Genomic DNA, 19,207 nt, shown 5'->3' with positions numbered 1-19,207 from the left:
GTGCCTGGGATGGCCAGTTCAGAGGGACAAGGTAGTTCAGAGTTTCCCGGAAGCAGAATGGGCCCCTGGGACTCCCTGCTTCTGACCAGGCTGCCCCCAGGAATGTGTGCTGGCCAGGCCATGTCTGTGTCCGAGGGAAAGGAGGACACACCTTACCCTGAAGGGGCCATCAGGGTGAGAGTTGGGTGGTCCTCTGCTCCTTTAATGCCATGAACACCCCGGAGGGGAGGACTTGTGCCGGGGACAGCTGGCTGTCTGGTGACCAAGCTGCTCTCCTGAGGGGTGGGCAGGAGAGGCAAGGGTCAGCAGACGCTGGCACACGCTGTCACGAGGAAGCAGCTCCCACAGCTACAGGCTGCCATGGCCTGAAGCAGCGTCATGGCAGGAGACCCTACAGGGAGCCCCCAGAGCCTTGGATCTGCCAGGATGAGGGCACGCTCCATGTGCTGGGGCTCCACCCTGGACTTAGGGTGTCCCTATGGTCTTGGGCGCCATGCCATGCAGGAGCCCTGCTGGCCCAGGAGGGAGCCAGCAGCGACCTCACTTTGCTGCCGTGGACCTTCAGTCCTCCTGTCCACAGTCTGTGGGATAACAAATCGAGTGGCCAGCTTGAGCAGTCCGAGCGAGGCTGGTGGGCCCAGGGTGACCCTCACCGGGAAGCACAGAGCCCACAGGGCCATGCTGGTGGCCCTGATCTGCCCGCAGGGCCGGGACCCAGCTCCCGTCTGTGTGTCCCAGATGCTGCTCTGGTCAGTGTGCACCTTGGGTCTCAGCAGCGTGAAATGACCCGGACTCAAAGGGGGGATGTGTCCCAGTACATAAAGTCTGGAGGTGTGTGTGCACTTTGGGTGTCAGGCCCAAAAGGCAGAGGTTGGTTATTGTAACTGAGGGACCCAGCATGGGGAATGGGCGTCTGACTTGCTGGCCAGCAGACCGTCATCACCTGGGTGGAAGGTTTGAATGGTGGCAGCAGAGGATCACGTCCTGACCCTCCCGAGAGGACTGACCGTCTGGCATGGAGAGGATGCGGAGAGGTCATGGTGCCTGCATGACCGAGGGTTGAAAAAGCAGCATCCCTGTGCCCCTGGTGGAGGCATGGCTCTGCTTAGTGGATCCCATGACAGCCAGCCTGTCTACACCGGTGGGAGCCATGGGAGCAGTGATGTTTGTCACCTGCTCTCTCTGGTGGTCATGCCACCTCTGCATCTGGTGTGTCCCCACCTGGAATGTCCCCTCCCACGTTCCAGCCATGGAACCCCAAACAGCAGACCTCAGACTGCAGAGTGGAAGCCACAGCCATGGTCCCCGGATGTGGCCCCAAGGTGACACACTCTTCTCTGCTCCCCGGAACCTTGCTTGTATCCCATGTGTGGATGCAGGTGCCAGCCTCCTGCAGAGCTGAGAAAATCTGAGCTCCCCTGCCTGAGGCCCACCTGTAGTCACTTATCTCTTCGGTAGCAGAGGTCAGGGTGGTGGAGGAGTGGGAGGGAAGAAGGAAGACACTTCTGCAGTTTAGTAACGATCCGTGTTCAGGGCTCGACAGAGCCCCACTCCAGGCAGCAGGAACGTCTCTGGGATACGATGTCCCCTTCAGGGATGTGGACTTGGCAGCAACATCACATCACTGTCCAAGACTCTGTGCCCCTTGGTTGGCTGTGGATTCCCATGCAAGGTGGTGATCTGATAGATGGGGTGTCTTCTGGCCCAGACCCTCTCCCTGGGGTTCCCATGCAAGGTGATGACCTGTTGAATGGGGCATCTGCTGGCCCAGAGCCTCTCTGTGGGGTTTCTATGCAAGATGATGACCCATTGGATGGGGTGTCTTCTGGCCCAGATCCTCTCTCTGGGGTTCCCATGCAAGGTGATGACCTGTTGAATGGGGCATCTGCTGGCCCAGAGCCTCTCTGTGGGGTTTCTATGCAAGATGATGACCCATTGAATGGGCATCTGGTGGCCCAGAGCCTCTCACTGGGATTTTCCAGGCAAGGTGGTGACCTGTTGGATGGGGTGTCTCCTGGCCCAGACTGTCTCTCTGGGGTTTCCCCACACAAGGTGGTGACCCATTGGATGGATGTCTGCTGGCCCAGAGCCTCTCTCTGGGATTTCCAGTCATCTGAAGGAATCCTTCCCTTGCTTTTGGTGCCTGGCCTTTCACTCAGGTGCTGGCCATCCTGTCCACTGCCCAGCGGGGTTGGGGACAGCTATGTTCTCACCCAGCATGGGCTCTGGGATTTGTCAGGAAGCCAGCCAACCTTGGGTGTTCTCTGAGGAGAGAGCGTGTCCACCAGAGCACCGTCCACAAATCTGTCCTTGAGCCCACTTCTTGGTGCCCAGACTGCAGCCACCTGCCACACTCCCTCCATCCACAGGCAGCAACAGGAAGTGGGGTTTACTGCCCAGCGAACCCTGCAGTGTGGTCAGTGAGTCTGTCACTGAGTCCCAGGGACTCGCGCAGGTCCTGTTACCTGGCCCACGGGACCTTCTGCTTATTTATCTCCTTTTTTCCCTGGAATATCATGTCCTTGATGGTGTCGCTTCCTCGTCGCTGAAGTGTTTCCCTGCTTACAAACCCATGAGCCAGTCCGAGGCAGACAGAAAACACAAGACCTTGGGGTTGCAGGGTTGGTCACAGAGAAAGCAGCACGCCCCTGTCCACATGTTCGGAGTGAGGTGTCCCCTGCAGACGGTGGGTTGCCCCACAGGAGAGGAACCACGGGTTTCAGGAGATGCTGGGTTTCCATGAGGCTGCCAGCACGCCTGCTCACACTCTCCTGAAACGGGGTCCCTTGAAAGAAAGTGCACGCCAAGGGTTCTGTGAGTCGGGACATGGCTTGGGGACCATTGTAATGGAGCAGCTGCGTTTGGCACAGACAGGGCTGTGGGAAGGTGTCTACCTGTAAAGTCTAGGTATCTGTGGAGGACAGGGTTCTTCCCAGGGAAGACGCTCGTCTGCCGGCCCACCACCCAGGAGAGCACCATTATATGGCCGGAGAGGTTTGATTGGATGGTGGTGAGGGACATGAGCAGTATCTGAGTGTGTCTGCAGTGGCCAGGTGGCCGAGGTTCTGTGTGTCCTCTGTGGTGTTTGGTCCCTTTGCCTGGACCCCACCTCCAGCAGTGAGCCTACTTTCTGCGGCCACACGGTGGGCAGAGGTCTGGGGAAGGGGATGGGGCTCTGGGTCAGTGTGGCCAGCAGGACTCCCCACCAGGGGTCTGAGGTCCAGGGGTGGCCCCCCAGCACTGCGCCATGACTGTGACCCCCAGGCAGGCCAGCCTTCTGTCCCCAGCAGGGTCCCTTCTATGACAGCGCTGCCTTCCTTTGCAGATGGGAAGCCAGTGGAGGTGGATCCACACCACATCCTCATCGAAGACCCTGACGGCTCCTGTGCCCTTATCCTGGACAACCTGACCGGCATGGATTCGGGCCAGTACATGTGCTTTGCAGCCAGCGCTGCTGGCAATGCTAGCACACTGGGCAAAATCCTGGTGCAAGGTGAGCCCACCCCAAGAGGGAGGCTGGAGGAGGCAGCATCCGGACTCCACTCCATCTCAGTGGCCCATGGGGGGTGCAGATCTGCGGGTGGGGGTAGGGTCCTGCTCTGTCATGTGGTCTCTCTGTATCTCTTTCCCTTGGCTTGCTCTGTGGCACCACAGTACCCCCAAGGTTCGTGAAGAAGGTCCAGGCCATTCCTTTTGTGGAGGGAGAGGACGTGCAGGTCACCTGCACCGTGGAAGGCGCCCCACACCCTCAGATCAGGTGGGCTGGGCGGCTTGCACCCAGGGTACAAGAGGGGAGGTAGGCAGCATGCTCACTGTGTGGGCTTGGGCAGATTCTGAACATGGCTCCTGCCCCAGGGAGGGCAGCCCCCTCTGAAGGTTGGGGGGTGGTGTCAGGAGCGTGTGGGTTCTGGATGGAAGCCTGGTGCTGCAGGGTGGGCGAGTGGAGGGTCTTGAATGGAAGAAGGTAGGGAGGCTCTTCTCACTCCCTGGGATTGGCTTCAGGTGGTTCAAGGACGGGGCCCTGCTGACTCCCAGCAGCAAGTACCGAACCCTGAGTGAGCCCCGAAGTGGTCTGCTGGTGCTGGAGATCCTGGCAGCTAGCAAGGATGACCTGGGCCATTATGAGTGCGAGGTGAGGTGGGCAGACACAGGGGACCTACCTCAGGGCCCACCGTCACCCAGGGTCCCTGCACCATGATGAGGGAGGCGACTCCTGGCCCACTGTCACCCAGTGTCCCTGATGAGGGAGGGACCCCAGACCTGTGATCACCCAGTTTCCCCAATGAAGGAGGGACCCCAAACCCACCATCACCCCACGTCCCCAATGGGGGGCCCCAGGCCCACCATCACCCAGTGTCCCCAGTGAGGGAGGGACCCAAGACCTACCATCATCTGGTATCCCTGATGAGGAAGGGGCCCCAGACCCATCATCACCTGGTGTCCCCAATGAAGGATGGACACCAGACCTACCACTACCCAGTAACCCTAATGAGGGAGGGGACCCCAGACCCACCATCACTTGGTGTACATGATAAGGAAGGGACTCCAGACCTACCATCACCCAGACTCCCTGATAAAGGAGGGACCCCAGACCTACTATCACTCAGTCTTCCCAATGAGGGAGGGTCTTCAAACCTACATCACCCAGTGTCCCCGATGAGTGAGAGGACCCCAGACCCACCATCACCCGGTGTCCCCGATAAGGAAGGGACCCTAGAACTACCATCACTCAGTGTCTCCAATGAAGGAAGAGACCCCAGACCTACCATCATATAGTGTCCCCAATGAGAGCGAGGACCCCAGATCTGTGATCACTCAGTATCCCTGATGAGGGAGAGAATCGCAGACCCACCATCACCCAATATCCCCTAATGAGGTTGGGACCCCCCAGCCCATCACCCAGTGTCCATGGCAAGGACAGGGACCTGGGTGGGAGCTCTGGGTGACATCTTCTCTCCCAAAACCACCTGTCCACCTGCCGGGCCAGTGGTATTCTGTGTAAGATGTGTGCAGGCTGTGGCTCTTGCTGGCTGTCAACCTCCTCTGTGTGGCTGCTGCTGGTAGCCTTGGTGGGACCAGGTGGGGGCTGTCCCCCACCACAGTTCCTGGGGAGGCACACAGACTGGAGTTAGGTCTGGATTCACATGGTTTAATTCAGTAACTGCTAGCCACACGTGCAGTTTGAGTACATTAGCTCTAGGTAAAGACTTGGTTCCATTTCCAGTGCGCAGGGCCCACACGGCCACCACACCGAGCTATACAGATAGTGTCCCCATCACCTAGGAAACCCCTGGGCAATGCTAGGTCTGTGTGGCAGACTAGGTCTGTGTGCCCTTTCTCTGTGGCAGGCTCTGTGGCTCTGGGACAGCCAGGGAGGGCCTCCCCTATGTTAGAGATGGCCCCGATGGTCACAAGGGTGTCACTGGCTCTGAGCAGGCTCCTGCCATCTGTTCTGCAGTTGGTGAACCGGCTGGGCTCTGCGAGGGGCGGGGTAGAGCTGTGCATGCAGAGCCCTGCTGTGCGGGCCCGGGAGCAGCTTCACAGGGAGCAGCTTGCCACTGTGGAAGGTAAGTGCTACTGTGGTGCCAGGTTGGTTGCCAGCCTTTCCAATCAGAGTGTGTTTCCTGGAGAAAGAGTGGTAAGGGCCGAGGAGGAGTCTGGGTGGGAGAGATGGGGATGCAGAGACCCTGGCGCAAGGGCTGGTTCCCAGCTCTCTATTGGGACAGCATGAGGTGAGCCTTGAGGCCAGATCTTTAGCAAGGCTGGAGGGCAGCCCTGGGGGTGGGGGAGGCCTGCGTCTGCCTTAGCATTCCTGGGCTGTAGTGAGTATGTAGAAAGGCCAGGCCTTGCCCAGCGGGCTGTGGGGCAGTGGCCAGCCAGGCGTCGTAATAGGCAGCAGGAAAGTTGAGGATGATGGCTCTGTGGGAGGCGTGCTGAGAGCAGAGCACCAGCTGCTGGGTCCCAGTTTGGTTCCCAGGAGAGGGAGTGATGTCAGGGGCCTGGTACCTCCCACTGGGTTGGGTTGTTCATGGAAAAAAGCAGAGTGCCATGGCTGTGCCTCCCTAGCCTGGCCTGGGGTGGTGTCTGGGGTCCTGGGATGGGTGTCACTGAGGGGAGATGTATTCCTGGGTGGGGGGTGGAGAGCTAGCTGCAGGACACCTCAGGCCTCCACTCACACCTGAGTCCAGGGTTCTAGCTGTGCCCGGACTAACGATGGCCAGGATGGGAAATGGGGCAGCTAGCATCTGCCCCAGGCTTGCTCAGTCAGAGAGCAGTCCTATGGTGCTCACAGGGCAGGCTGCAGCCCAGGGACAGCTTCTTCCATTCTGGGTTACCCCACCTAGAAGGGGCTACCTTGTCAGTTGGTGAGCCTCCTGTCACCAGAGGCATGCCGGCAGAGGCTGGACTGACACCTGGTGGAGCCGCAGCTTTCACAGTAGGACAGGCTGGAATACATGTCCTTCCAAGTCCTGAGTGTTGGCTTCTGTGATGCCTGGGGATAATGGATCTAGTCCATCCTGGGGCCCAATGTCCCGGGGATCCTATCTGGACCCTCCTGGAGTCAGCCTACCTGGCATCTGGAGCTCGACCTCACAGCCATCACAGAGTGGGCAAGGGTCCATGTTCCTGCCTTGCAGAGGGCCTTGCGGTGTCTGCAGGCACCTTCACTTCCTGCCATATGGTGTCTTATGTTGGGGAGGAGCTGAGCGAGGATTTCAGCACTCCCTCTCCGGCTGGCAACAAGCGCGTCCTACAGAGACATTCACTTCATTGTCATGATGGGTCCCTTTCTGTCAACGTCTCATGGCTGTGAAGTCTGGAAGAGGGGCAGCCCTCCAATACCAGAAACATGGTACCTCACATCCAAGGCATCCAGTCCTCACAGACCCAGGAATTGGAGCCCGCTACCTGCTGCTTCCTAACCCTATCCTGCCGCTTCATCTTTAACCTGGTGGCTCCACAGCCAGAATAGCCCCAGTTGACCTTGTGGGGTGGGTGCCACCCCCTCGCTTTTGGAGCTGCACTGGGCCAGGAGCCCCGCTTCGCACAGCTGCACCCCCTCTGATTGCTGCCAGTATCCACCAGGGCTTAGAGCCCATCAGGTGTCAGGTCAGATCAGGAACAATGGCACCAGGAATGTAGCAGCCAAGACATTCCCTGACCACCACTCCCCAGAGCAGCAGGATGGGACTTCAATCAAAGGAGGGTGAGGGAAGGAGTTCTGGCTTTTCCCACTGCTCTGCACACAGGGTCAGGCTTACAAGTGGCAACGTGGATCTCTCTGGGTCCAATTTAATCCAGACACACAAGGCATTTTGTCTGGATCTCATTCTCTCTCCCAGGGGGCTTCCCTCTCCAAGAGGCAGCTGGCACAAACACACGTGCACATACATACACAAGTAAATGAGGCTTCCAAGGGCCTTACAGACAGAGCTGGTATCTTTAATTCACACGAACACAATTGGAGACAAGTTTAAAATACTCTTGGTCACTTAAAGGAAACCCTTTCTTTATGTGACTTTAGCAAAGCCTAAAATCCCACACACCAGAAGCCAGAGCACTGTGTGCTACAGGCCATGCCACTTGATTTTTCTGAGCATTCCACTCAGAATGGTGGATGTCCCCAGGATGGTAAGAGGGACTGTTGAGATCTGAGGGCACTGATATCTGCTGGACTGCCTGCTGTCCAGGAGGGTGTGGCTGGGAGGGTTATCTCCATAGCAGGCTGGACCCTGCCTAGAAGCTGCAGAGCAAGAGGCCTCAGAATGGGTGAGAATAGGTTCTGCCTTATCCCAGATGAGTCCTACCCTGTCTCTGGACTTAGGCCCTCCATCTGCTGTTTCCAGGAAGATGGAAAGATCGGACAATCAAGGCAGTTAAGTTTATGGGAAGCTTTTATGGAGAGATCTAGGCTTCCCTGCTCACTCAGAGCTCAGGACTCTGTCCAGGTGTCTCTGGTTTCTCCTGATGGGATTCCATGGCCTCATGATACAGAGCTCAGATGTGCCATCTTTAGGACTCCAGTGTTCCCTTCCCCTGGAGAGATGCTTTTGGTCATTAGGATTTCTTATAAATTAGGCACCAGCCATCCCAGTCTCAGTTTAGCTCCCATGGGTCTCCTTCCCCTACCCCAGCCTTCAGTTTCTTTCTGAGAAGTGGAACCTCCAGTTTGACAAGTTCACAGGGCTCCCTGGGCACATGTGCTGAAGAAGGAGCTGGGGTTTCTGCCTGGGCAGCCCAGATGGGGCCCCTGCTCTTCCTGCAGTCCCTGCAAGACCCTCATTTCCTCATGTGGAACACTCTGAGGTCACACACACTTATCCCCCAGCCACTCAGAGCAGGCACTGTCATCTCCATGTTAAAGAGGACAGAACTGAGGCTCCAACCTAACACAGGCAGATCAGGCAGGGCTTGGATACAGTGCTCTGAAGCCAAGCAGGTTACTACACTGCCATGCCACTCAAATGGTTCAGCATCCAAGCACTGGCTGATCTGTAACCCTCGCTATTCCGACTGTTTTCTTTGTAGTCACTGAGCAGGAGACTAAAGTCCCCAAGAAAACCGTCATCATGTAAGTGCAGGCGTGTTCCTAACCTTCCTTCTGACTGCAGTGCCCCTGCATGCCCACTAACCCACCTGGACCTTGTCCGTGTGGCCTGGCCACCTGCTTTTCTAACTGCCTGCCCACATGGCCTTTGCTCACCATGCAGGCTGCCAGTAATTTGCAGATGCCCCTGAGGGGATGCACCTTCCTGTGGGGTCTTGGCTATCTTCACAGTTCACAGCTCTCTCTTCCAGGGCCTCTATGGTTCCAATGCTTCCACAGGGTAGACTTACTATATACCTCACAGTGGCTCACCTAGGGCTTGGACCCAGAATCACATCAGTTAATTTGGAGCTGGGACCAAGAACTGCTTCCCATGGTGGGTTAGAGGGAGGATTTTTACCCCTCAGACCCTAGGATCTAGGGCATTTTTGTCTAATAGAGATTTCTGTCCTGTTGGAAATATTCTATTTATGATGTGCACTACAAGAACAGCCACCAGCCACATGTGGCTACCGAGTATTTAAAATGTGTCAAATGCAATTGAAGAATTGAATTCTAGATTGTACTCTCATTAAGTTGTATTTAATTAAAATAGTGTAATCCTGGTGGGAAGCACAGCTCTAGGTCCCTCAAAGATCTCCGAGCCCAACCCTAGCATTAGGGAGATGGGGAAATTCAGGCTCATGGAAGAGGCTTGCTCAGGTTGGTTCATGACAGAAAACCAGGAGATAAACCGTTTCCCTGGTGCCACGCCCACCACCCCATCTATTTTTTGGGGTGCCCTCAAGTCTGGGGTTGCTGCTACTTAAATAAAAGAGGTCTGGAACTGAATAAGCCCACAAAAGACAGAGTTGGTTTTGACCTGGATGTTCCAGTAGGAGGTGTGCACAGGTGGAGATGGTGTAAAAGCTTGGAAAACCCAGGAGGCAAAAAGACTGGTCTAAGACTAGTTGACAGGGAAGCTCCAGTTGGTTCCTTGTGGGCCTAGGAACTCCTAAAGGGGCCTGCATTTAGCCAAGTTTTGGAGAATCCTATCACCAGACATTTGGTCAGATCCTGGCTTAACCCTTCCTCAACTTCCTCCTTCCACCAAGGCACATTGCTGCCCACAGTACATGTGGCAGTAGTAAGCATCCCTGGAGGTATGCGGTGGTGCCAGAGCTATACATAGACTAATGCTCCCTTTCACCTGTGAAGGGAGAATTTCTATTATTTACATCTTACAGATAACAAAATGGAGAAACAGAGAAAGGGCCAGGCTGCCCCATCAGTAGGACTTCAGAGAGGACTAGAACCTGGGGCAGCTGGACTAGATGACTCAAGAGGCATCCTGCAGCCTAGTCTATTCCAGGCTTAGGTAGGTAGCAACACATACCCGGTGTTGCTGGAGGAACTCAGCTGGAGGAATTGTGCCAGGCATCTCCACCAAGGGCACACGACAGAGTGGGGACTTGACACGGGGAGGATTCAGGGCTTGGAGAGAGACCCCTGTCACCTGGCAGTCCCACCTACTGTCTTGGGAGCCTCAGTGCAGGATGTCTATATGCCTTCATGGATGCAGTAATGAGCCCAACACAGGGAGGCATTTAGGAGGCATGACACCACTACCCATGTGACTGACTGTCCTGCCTTGGTGAACTGAAGAGGAATGAGGCCAACAGATGGGCCTGGCCCAGGTTCCCCTGATGTTTGGGCAAGCTCCGACCCAGGGACAAACCTAGTGCTCCTGAGCCTGGGCATGAGGCAGGAAGGTAGTCCTGTGACTTTGGAAGAGGCCACACTTCCAAGCCTCAGTTTCTCCATCAATTAAGTGGGGGTGTAGCATTTCCTTCTTATCAGCTGAGGGCTGAGCAGGCAGGACCTATAACTGCTGTGCACTTCAAGAGGTAGCACACATCTCTGGGCCCATCCCCGGGAGAATCTTCTCCTGGGTGGAGCTTGGACAAAAGCTGAATGAGACGGAGAGCGAGCATGAGCCTGCCTTAGTCATAGAAGGCAGGTGGCAACTGTATTGAGCTGTCAGCTCATGTGTGCCCGAGCCGAGGAGAAAATGCAGGTCCAAGGGCCCAGGAAAGTTGTGAATTCCCCAGGGTCGGTGTGTTACTCAGCACATCCCTGTTCCCTGATACTGCCCGATACTCATTTTACCCACAGCACCCAGGAGGGTCAGGGGTCCTGGGTGGCAGAGGGGTACCGGGGATGACTGGTGGGCTTCTGAATCTTGGCCCTGAGCAGGAGTCCAGCCTTCTCCGCCTCGTGGTCCACACTTGCAAAAGGAGGTCAAACCCATCCCCCAAGGCTGCTGCAAAGTCCCTGGCCAGGGCCTGATATTTACCCACCTGCAACTGGTCTTGCATTCTGCCTCCTCTCCTGCTTCCTGCCCACTCCCATTTAGGTGGGAGGGGCCAGCAAGAGGAAGTGCTTGTCTGACATCACACAGCCCGTGATGGCCAAGCCACGCCCAGAGCCAGGTGTTTTCTGGGCTTCCCAACCCCGGACGAACATCAGGGCACATGCAGCAGATCAGGGCTCTGACAACCCTCCTGGACCTAGAATCAGTTGCCAACCTATCTCCAGCTGAGGACCATTGAGGCTCCTGCTCCCCATGATACGAAGCACAAAGCACTCATGGACTAGACGAGGAAGGGCACATGGTTGTGTGCCTGCTTCCCTGTCCATCAGCTCTGCAAGGAGCACTGGCATCTCCAAATGAAGACGGCCATAAACAGAGGAGACACACGTGGAAACACTGTGAACCAAACCTGGTGTGGGTTGGAGGTGCCCTGTGATGTAGCATGGTCCTCCTCCGTAGCCTCAACTCTTGTTTTGAAATCTGCACACTAGAGCCTGAGGTTGGTCAGATGAGGCTTTGTGCTTTGTTTCATAGGAACAAACAGCCCCTATCTCTGGATAGGGGCTCCGGAGGGTGGGCTCAAGTACACATGGAGGAATGGGTTTGCGCAGTGTGACTTGCTCGCTACACTGATCTGATCACTCACATGGCCCCTGCATGTGCTGATGGCGCGGGCACTGGGCGAGGCTATAGGTCTCTGTGCACATCTTCTCTTGGCCCTCTCCCTGCAGAGAGGAGACCATCACCACCGTGGTGAAGAGTCCCCGTGGCCGGCGCCGGTCCCCCAACAAGTCCCCCTCCCGCTCGCCTTCCCGCCGCACTGCCAGCCCGCCCAGGCAGGGCCCATTGGCCCCCCAGCTGCTGTACTCCCTGGGGGCCGGCCAGCCCCGCAGGCCTGAGGTGGATCCAGGCTGGAGGCCTACTGTGCCCACACTGTATGTGACGGAGCCTGAGTCTCACGTGCCGGCCCTGCCCCAGGGCACGAGGCCGCAGCCCAAGTGGGTAGAGGTCGAGGAGACCATCGAAGTCAGGGTGAAGAAGACGGGTTCCAGGGGCGCATCCCCCACCAGAGAGGCACCTGATAGCTCGGCAGGGCTTCTCTTCACGCTGCCTGGTGGGACCCCCACAGGAGACCCCAATGCAAACAACTCCAACAACAACCTACTGGCTCAGGAGCCCCAGGCCCAGGGCAGGGCCATGGTCAGCACTAGAGAGCCTCTCATCTTCTGCGTGGACACGGGGCCAGAGGAGACCCCTGAGCCGTTCCTTCCCCAGGCGGCTGAAGAGGAAATCCCCATGGAGGAGGTGGAGGGTGGAGGCGGCATCCTGATGGAGGAGAACCTGGGCACCAACGGCCTTTGGGACCGTGACCCCAAGGTCCTCATTCACGATGGCCGAGTGCTGACGCTGGCTGACCTGGAGGATTACGTGCCCCGGGAAGGGGAGACCTTTGGCTGCCATGACCCTGTGCCCAGCCCTTCTGATGACCCGCCCTGTGAGGTCTCTGTGCTCCAAAGAGAGATCAGCAAGCCTACCGAGCCTGCCGTGGGACAACCCGTCCTGCTCAACGTGGGGCGTCCCCTGGGTCCTCAAAGCCCGCCCAGCTTTTTCAGTCACTGGGAGGTGTCTCCCTTGGGGCCTCAGGTCCTCGGCCCCGCGGGTGTCTCCTTCTGTATGCAGGAGGCCCAGGCTGGGAGCACTGCATCCTGGAAGCCGTCTTTCTGCATCCAGGTCCAGAGGTCTGCAGACAACGGCCAGAGCAGCTTCAAAACGGAGGTTAGCACCCACACAGTCAGCTTTGGGACGGTGGGCGAGACCGTCACCCTGCACATCCGCCCGGATGGGGACAAGACCCCCGGCCCCTCCCAGGGCTGAGGTCGTGACCAGCGGGTGCCTGGCCGCTGGGCCCTGGGGGTGCATGGTGGAAACCAGCACTCCACGGACACATATGCTCTGGGCCTCTCTCTAAGTCTCCAAGAACTCAGGGCTGGAGTCTGCCCACCCCTCTCACTCCAGGCACTTGCTACCTCAGGGGGCCTGGTCCAGCGAAGACACCGTGCACAGACCTGACATCTCAGAAAGTCCAGAAGGCTGGAGGGACTCGCAGACTGCAGCTCTGGGTCAGGGACTCTGCATCTGTCCTGCCCTGTTCACGAGGCCAGGCTGCCAGGTGCTCTAGGCTGCCACGTCTGCTCCAGGCTGAGGTCCCAGTCTTCCACTCACCGGGGGGCTCCCCAGCTACATCTTCACTATGAACATTTCTCTCTGGCCCTGGGAGGCCTGTGTAGGGCTCAGCCCTGCTGGAACTCCTGGGCCTCTCTGCAGGGTGGACCAGGGTCTGTGTGTGACCCCCAGTCATAATAAACGGGTTCCCTGCAGTTCCCCTGCTCTGCTCTCTTGCTTGTCTCTCTGGTGGCTCCGGCGTCTTGTCAGGGAGGGCCTTGGGTTGGCACCCAGCATCTGCCTGTGGGTTCTGGCCCATTCTTAGGGTCCCTGGGTGGAGGCGTGATGGTTCGCCGGCCTGCCTTGTTCACGTGGGCTGTGTGGCTGGTCACAGGTGCATATACTGGGATCAGGACGGCCCATAGTGGTCTTTCCCAGCCTGCTGGGGGCTGAGCAGGACTTCCTGCCCCCTGTGCAATGGGGGCCATTGGTGAGATTGACAGGGAGGGTGTGCGGTGTCAGGGGTATGCTCATGTTCTTGGATGGGGTAAGGGCAGGATGGGTGCCCCAGTGCCATGGAGGGCAGACAGACAGCAGCCTGCCCAGGTATCTCTCTGTCCTAGAGGGTCTGAGGGTACAGAAGACCAGCAAAAGAGGAGGTCTGGGGCAGGGGAGAGCTGCAGGCAGGGGACCTGCTGGGAATGGAGTGGTGGGCATCCCAGGCATGTGTGAGGCTGTGGTGTGGCTCTGCAAACTGGCCTCCGGGTAGAAGAAGAAAACGTTCCAGGATCTGGGGGCAGGGAGCCCACATGTGGGACAGTCTGAGCATTCCTTTGGGGTCTGTATGAGGAGCTGGGGTAGGAGCCCTTGGCGTGTGGTGGCCTGAATGTGGCCATGCTGCAAGTGCAAGGCAGGGAGTGGGGGCTGGCCTGGGAGGGCAGGAAGGAGTCCCTGGTCCCTGACAGCATCAGGCTGTCCCCAGGTTACCCTAGAGCATGGGGCTGGGTCCTCCCCAGCTTGGGTGGCCCAGTTCTCTGGGATCTGGAGTGGGCCATGGGGTAGGGGGTAGCCCATCCCAGGGGGAAGGGAAGGGGCGAACTGAGACTGAGGGCAAGCCAGGACAGAGGGCAGGTGTCCAGGCCCACCTGTCCCCAGAGGAGCCTGTATGCTCCTGCAGGTCCTGAGTCCACTGCCTGGAGTGGGTGGGTGGTGCAGGCAGGTGGGAAGGAGAGCCTCTGAAGACTGGGACAAGCTTCTGGAGCCTTTTCCCGGGTTCCAGGCCATCTCTCACCCTGACATGCTGACCTGCCTCTGCCACAGATGCTGCAGTCCCTCCCCCAGTTGCCCTGGAACCAGCAGACCCGGAAGTCACAGTGTGCCCTGAGTCTCCAGGACCCTCCACAGGGGACCATGCTGGCCCCAGCCCTGGCTATGGGGGGCCACCCAAACTCCAGAAGGCTGGCCCCCAACCCCCAGGCACAGATGCTGCAGCTGCATCTGATGAGGCCCAGTGGCCTCAGGCTGATTGGCAAGTGCCACCTGCTCTCAGAGTCCCGCCTGTGCTGGCCCCAGCCTCAGCCACCCCAGGTATCCATCCTGTGTGGGCAAGTGGGCAGAACTCTGCGGACCCTGACATCCCAAAGGCTCCATGCACTTAGCCTCAGTCTCCCCGTTGGTGAGACTAGGCAGGGAAGTGGGTGCTGGGAGGATCTTCCTGAGTATATCTGTCCTCGTCAGCCCTGGGCAGACAGCTGTGTACCCTGTGCTTCTGGGTAGGTCAGGAAGAGGAGGCAGGAGCAGGGGAGAAGAGAGAGAGAGAAGGGGGGAGGCAGGAGGAGGGGGAGAGACAGAGGAGGAGAGGGGAGAAGTGAGGGGGGAGGACAGGACGGAGGGGGCAGACCCCCCCCCCCGACTGATGAGTCCCCCAGGGATATTGCCTTGAGTCCCTTCCCCCCAGAAGCTGGTGCACCTGGGTGTCCAGAGCCCTGCAGAGTGGCTGGTGAGGGGAGCCTTAGGGCTGGTGGCCCAGGCTAGGAGCTAGGGCAGAAGAGTGCCTTGGGGTCTGGGCTCTTCAGAGTGGGTGTTCCCTGGTGGTTCATACCCAGAGGGCCTTGCATCCCTGAAGTCCCTGCTCTGCCTTGTGCTCCCACCCTCTGGGCCTGGAGGATGACATGGGGCCCATTGTGGGGGACAGTCCCAGCTGTATCCCAGGCACTCACTACACCCCTTGTCTCCTACCAGTTGAGCCCCAGAAGGTGCCACAGCCTCTCCCCGAGCAGGGCCAGGAGCAGGACTCCGGAGCCCACACTGAGGACCAGGGACGTGTCGTGCCCATCAGGTAACCTCCCTGGCATGCTGGGTTAGGGAAGATTGTGGGGGGGACATCCCAGGGGCACAGCAGGGAGGAGAGGTCACCCTCAGGGTGAGGGGTATTGGTGGAACCCTCTCATTGCCCAGGGCTCGGTCCCCTCTGTGCACATTCCCTCCCAAAATGTCTGCTGCAGTCCAGGGAGGGGGAGGCAGGACAATGCCCCCTCACCCATAAGGTGAGGCTTGGCCGCCTGCACTCCAGAAGGATAAGAGAAGGGCAGAGTGTCATCTGGCTCCATGACCACAGGATGGAGGGCACAGCCTGGCCGGGGGCAGGTGCGGTGCCGCTATGGGACATCCACAGCCAAGTGTTCATGGAGACCACCCACAGGACATACGTGTACCAGGCCAGCGATGTGGCTGCCACAAGTAGGTTACACCTGTGCTCCCCATGCCCTGGACTGGGGGGACACGTATGTAGAGGAACCTGTGACGCCACCTGGCCTGTCCCAGCCTTGCTGTGGCCAGAGCCTCACTGCCCCTTTCCGTGTATTTGCTGGGAGGTAGATCCTGGGGAGGGTGAAGTCTCTCCCCCTGGGGTGCTGATAGTAGGGAAGCGGATGCTGAGTGCTGCTCTCACCAGCAGGGGTGGACAGCGAAGGTCTAAGCAGGACAGACAGAGGTTAGACGGAAGGAAGCACTTCCTGGCCATTGGGGCCTAGGCAAAGTCTGGGGGGGGGTTCTTCTCATTTGGGGTGTAGGTGGGCTCTGTTCCCGGAGAGACTATCTCAGGGCCTGGCTGCCCTCGTGGGGTGTCAGGACAAGCCCAGGATCAATGCTGGTCCATGAGGGGTCTGTGACTGCAAGCGCCATCTTGATGACTCCATGCTGGAGGGGCCATCGTGGGCAGGGTGGGAGGCACAGCTTGGGCCCCCCCTCCCTCACAGGCTTCCTCCTGCATTCCAGGGCCCCCGTCCATGCAGGTCACCATTGAAGATGTGCAGGCACAGAGGGGCAGCACAGCCCAGTTCCATGCGGTTATTGAGGGCAACCCACAGCCTATGGTGACCTGGTACCGGGTAGGGACAGGTGCTGTGTGGGGTGCTGGGCTTGGGGACTGTGTGGCATTCGCATCTGATGGCAAGACACTCATGAGGGCGGGACAGGCTGATTTGCAGGGGCCCCAGGGTGGGCTGATGGCCGCCCCACCCTTCTATGCCTCCAGGACAATGCCCAGCTGGTGGACGGTGCCCGGCTGAACCAGCAGCAGGACGGGGCCACCTACTCCCTGGTGCTGAGGGACGTGACCCAGCACGATGCCGGTGTCTACACATGCCTGGCCCGCAACGCTGGCGGCCAGGTGCTATGTAAAGCAGAGCTGGTAGTCCATGGGGGTGAGTTGGGCGTCCCTTCCAGATCCCCAGTGTCTGCTACTCGTGGGCACAGGGTGGGTGGGTGGCCTCTCACAGGCTCCAGCACAAGGGGAGATGGCCATCTTTACCAAAACCAAAGGCTTCCCGCTCCTTGACTGCAGGAGACGGCGAGCTGGAGTCAGAGAAACAAAGTTATCGAAGGAAACTGCACTCTTTCTACGAGGTCAAGGAGGAAATTGGAAGGTATGATCCAGAAAGCCAGCCCCAGGCGCTCCTGCCTCCCCCTGGAAGCCCCGCCCCATGCCCGCCTCTCGGAGTCCCTACCCCGAGTCCCCGCCCCCATCCCCGCCTCCCAGAGTCCCTTCCTCAGACCCCGCCCCAGCCCCGCCTCCCAGAATCACTACCCCGAGTCCCCGCCCCGGCCCCGCCTCCCAGAGTTCCTACTCCGAGTCTGTGCCCCCAGCCTCGCCTCCCGGAGTCCCTACCCCCGAATCCCCGGCCCCAGCCTCGCCTCCCGGAGTCCCTCTCTCCAAGTCTTAGCCCCCCAGACCCGCCTCCCGGAGTCTCTACCCCGAGTCCCCGCCCCAACCCCGCCTCCCGGAATCACTACCCTGAGTCCGTGCCCCCAGCCTCGCCTCCTAGAGACCCTACCCCCAAGTCTTAGCACTCCCCCCAGACACGCCTCCCGGAGTCCCCACCCCTCAAGTCCCCGACTCTCAGCCCCGCCTCTCGGAGTCCCTGCCCGGAGTCTCCGCCCCTCAACCCTGCCTCCCCGAGTCCCTTCCCCCGAGTGCCATCCCCAGCCCCGCCTCCCAGAGTCCCTACCACCGAGTCCCCGCCCCCAGTCCCACCTCCCGGAGTTCCTACCCCAAGTCCCCGCCCCGGGAGCCCAGGCTTCCCAGAAGCATCGCCCCGAGAAGCCACCTTCCCTGGAGGACTCCTCCAGCCCTGAATCCCGGGAGCCTGGCGCCGGTGCCCAGCGTGGCTCCCCTCCTCCCAGGGGCGTGTTCGGCTTCGTGAAGAGGGTGCAACACAAGGGAAACCAGATGTTCTGCGCAGCCAAGTTCATCCCCCTGCGGAGCAGGACGCGCACCCAGGCGTATCGCGAACGGGACATCCTGGCCACGCTGAGCCACCCTCTGGTCACTGCGCTGCTGGACCAGTTTGAGACCCGGAAGACCCTGATCCTTGTGCTGGAGCTGTATCCCTCCCTCAGCCGGAGAGAGTGCGGAGAGGGACACGCCCTGGGCAGCCAGGGGTTTGAGGGCTCCCCCTGGCCTGTTCTGGTGTCTGCACCCGGCACCTTCCTGGCGGATATGGTTCCGTGGACCCGGAATGTGGGCAGGGCTGTGTCCACAGGGTCCATCACATGCCTTCGATGGGCTCCTTTCATGCTCCATGTGGCCTTTCCAGCAGGGAAGTCCCACTTGAGTGGTTGCCCTTAACCCTAATGCCCTAAAGGGTCCTTGGGCTGCCTGCCCATCCAGGCTCCAGGGAGGGCCACATGCGCTATGCACTCCCCTCCTACTTTGCTGCTGCCGCCCACGGATGTCAGCCCCTCTTCTCAGGATCCCTGTCCCTCCTGCCCTCCTCAACTAGAGCCCCTGCCTTCCCAGCATGGCCCCCATCCCTACCCCCACCCCAAGAAAAGACTTGCCATAGGTGTGTGAGGCTGGGTGGGTTCCAGACGCCAGAGCTTTCCTTGATCCGAGCCCCAGATGCTCGTCAGAGGAGCTACTGGACCGTCTGTTCAAGAAGAATGTGGTGACAGAGGCTGAGGTGACCAGCTGCCTCCTGCTCCCCATGCCAGCACAGGCCCCCATGCCAGCACAGGCCCCCAGCACTCCCCAGCTCAGAGAGCTTCTGAGGTTCCCCAGGGCTCCTGGGGTGTGGCAGCTCCTCAGGAGCTCTCCCCAAGCCCTCCCATATCCTCCCCCTCCCTGATGGGCCCTCCCAGACCCTACCTCGCCAGGGGCTGTCCTATCCTGGGCTTAAGACACAGTGCTTCCTGCTGTGGCCAGGCTGATCCATGGCTGGGCTGGAGGAATCCTCTGGCCTTGGGGGCCCGGGGGGTCTGGGAGGCTGTGCACATAGCTGCCCCATGGGACCATCCCAAGCTCAGAGCTGGAGGGAAGAGAAGGCTTTGCAGGTGGGAGTGGGAGAGGTAAGGAAGTGGAGGCGGACATGGGGGATAGCTCCCACCTGAGCCCTGGCCTTGGATGTAGGTCAAGGTCTACGTCCAGCAGCTGGTTGAGGGGCTGCAATACCTGCATAGCCAAAGTGTTCTCCACCTGGACATAAAGGTATGTGGCCCCCTTGGGGTCCCCAGGGACCTGGGAGGACAGGTGGGAGCCTGGAGCCTGCTGGCTGTGGGGGTGGCGGGGGATGGGGGAAGGTACCCAGGCCGATCTCCTCTAGATTCCGTTAGCACCTGTTGCCTCTGGGGATGGGGAGCTCTTT

General features: G+C 59.2%; 1 protein-coding gene across 1 annotated transcript in view; it reads left to right on the top strand.

The window, feature by feature from the left end:
* Positions 1-19,207, top strand: part of OBSCN (obscurin, cytoskeletal calmodulin and titin-interacting RhoGEF) — a 138,618-nt gene that overhangs the window by 110,879 nt on the left and 8,532 nt on the right. Inside the window, 10 exon segments of the mRNA XM_059176109.1 lie at positions 3,326-3,493; positions 3,655-3,757; positions 4,003-4,132; positions 5,459-5,567; positions 16,341-16,453; positions 16,600-16,768; positions 16,909-16,990; positions 17,748-17,948; positions 18,466-18,526; positions 18,973-19,050. Coding sequence (XP_059032092.1) covers positions 3,326-3,493; positions 3,655-3,757; positions 4,003-4,132; positions 5,459-5,567; positions 16,341-16,453; positions 16,600-16,768; positions 16,909-16,990; positions 17,748-17,948; positions 18,466-18,526; positions 18,973-19,050 — 1,214 coding nt within the window.

The sequence above is a fragment of the Mustela lutreola genome, chromosome 5 (assembly GCF_030435805.1).
Source record: "Mustela lutreola isolate mMusLut2 chromosome 5, mMusLut2.pri, whole genome shotgun sequence".
NCBI classification, from domain to species: domain Eukaryota; kingdom Metazoa; phylum Chordata; class Mammalia; order Carnivora; family Mustelidae; genus Mustela; species Mustela lutreola.
This window is presented reverse-complemented; position numbering and strand designations above follow the sequence as displayed.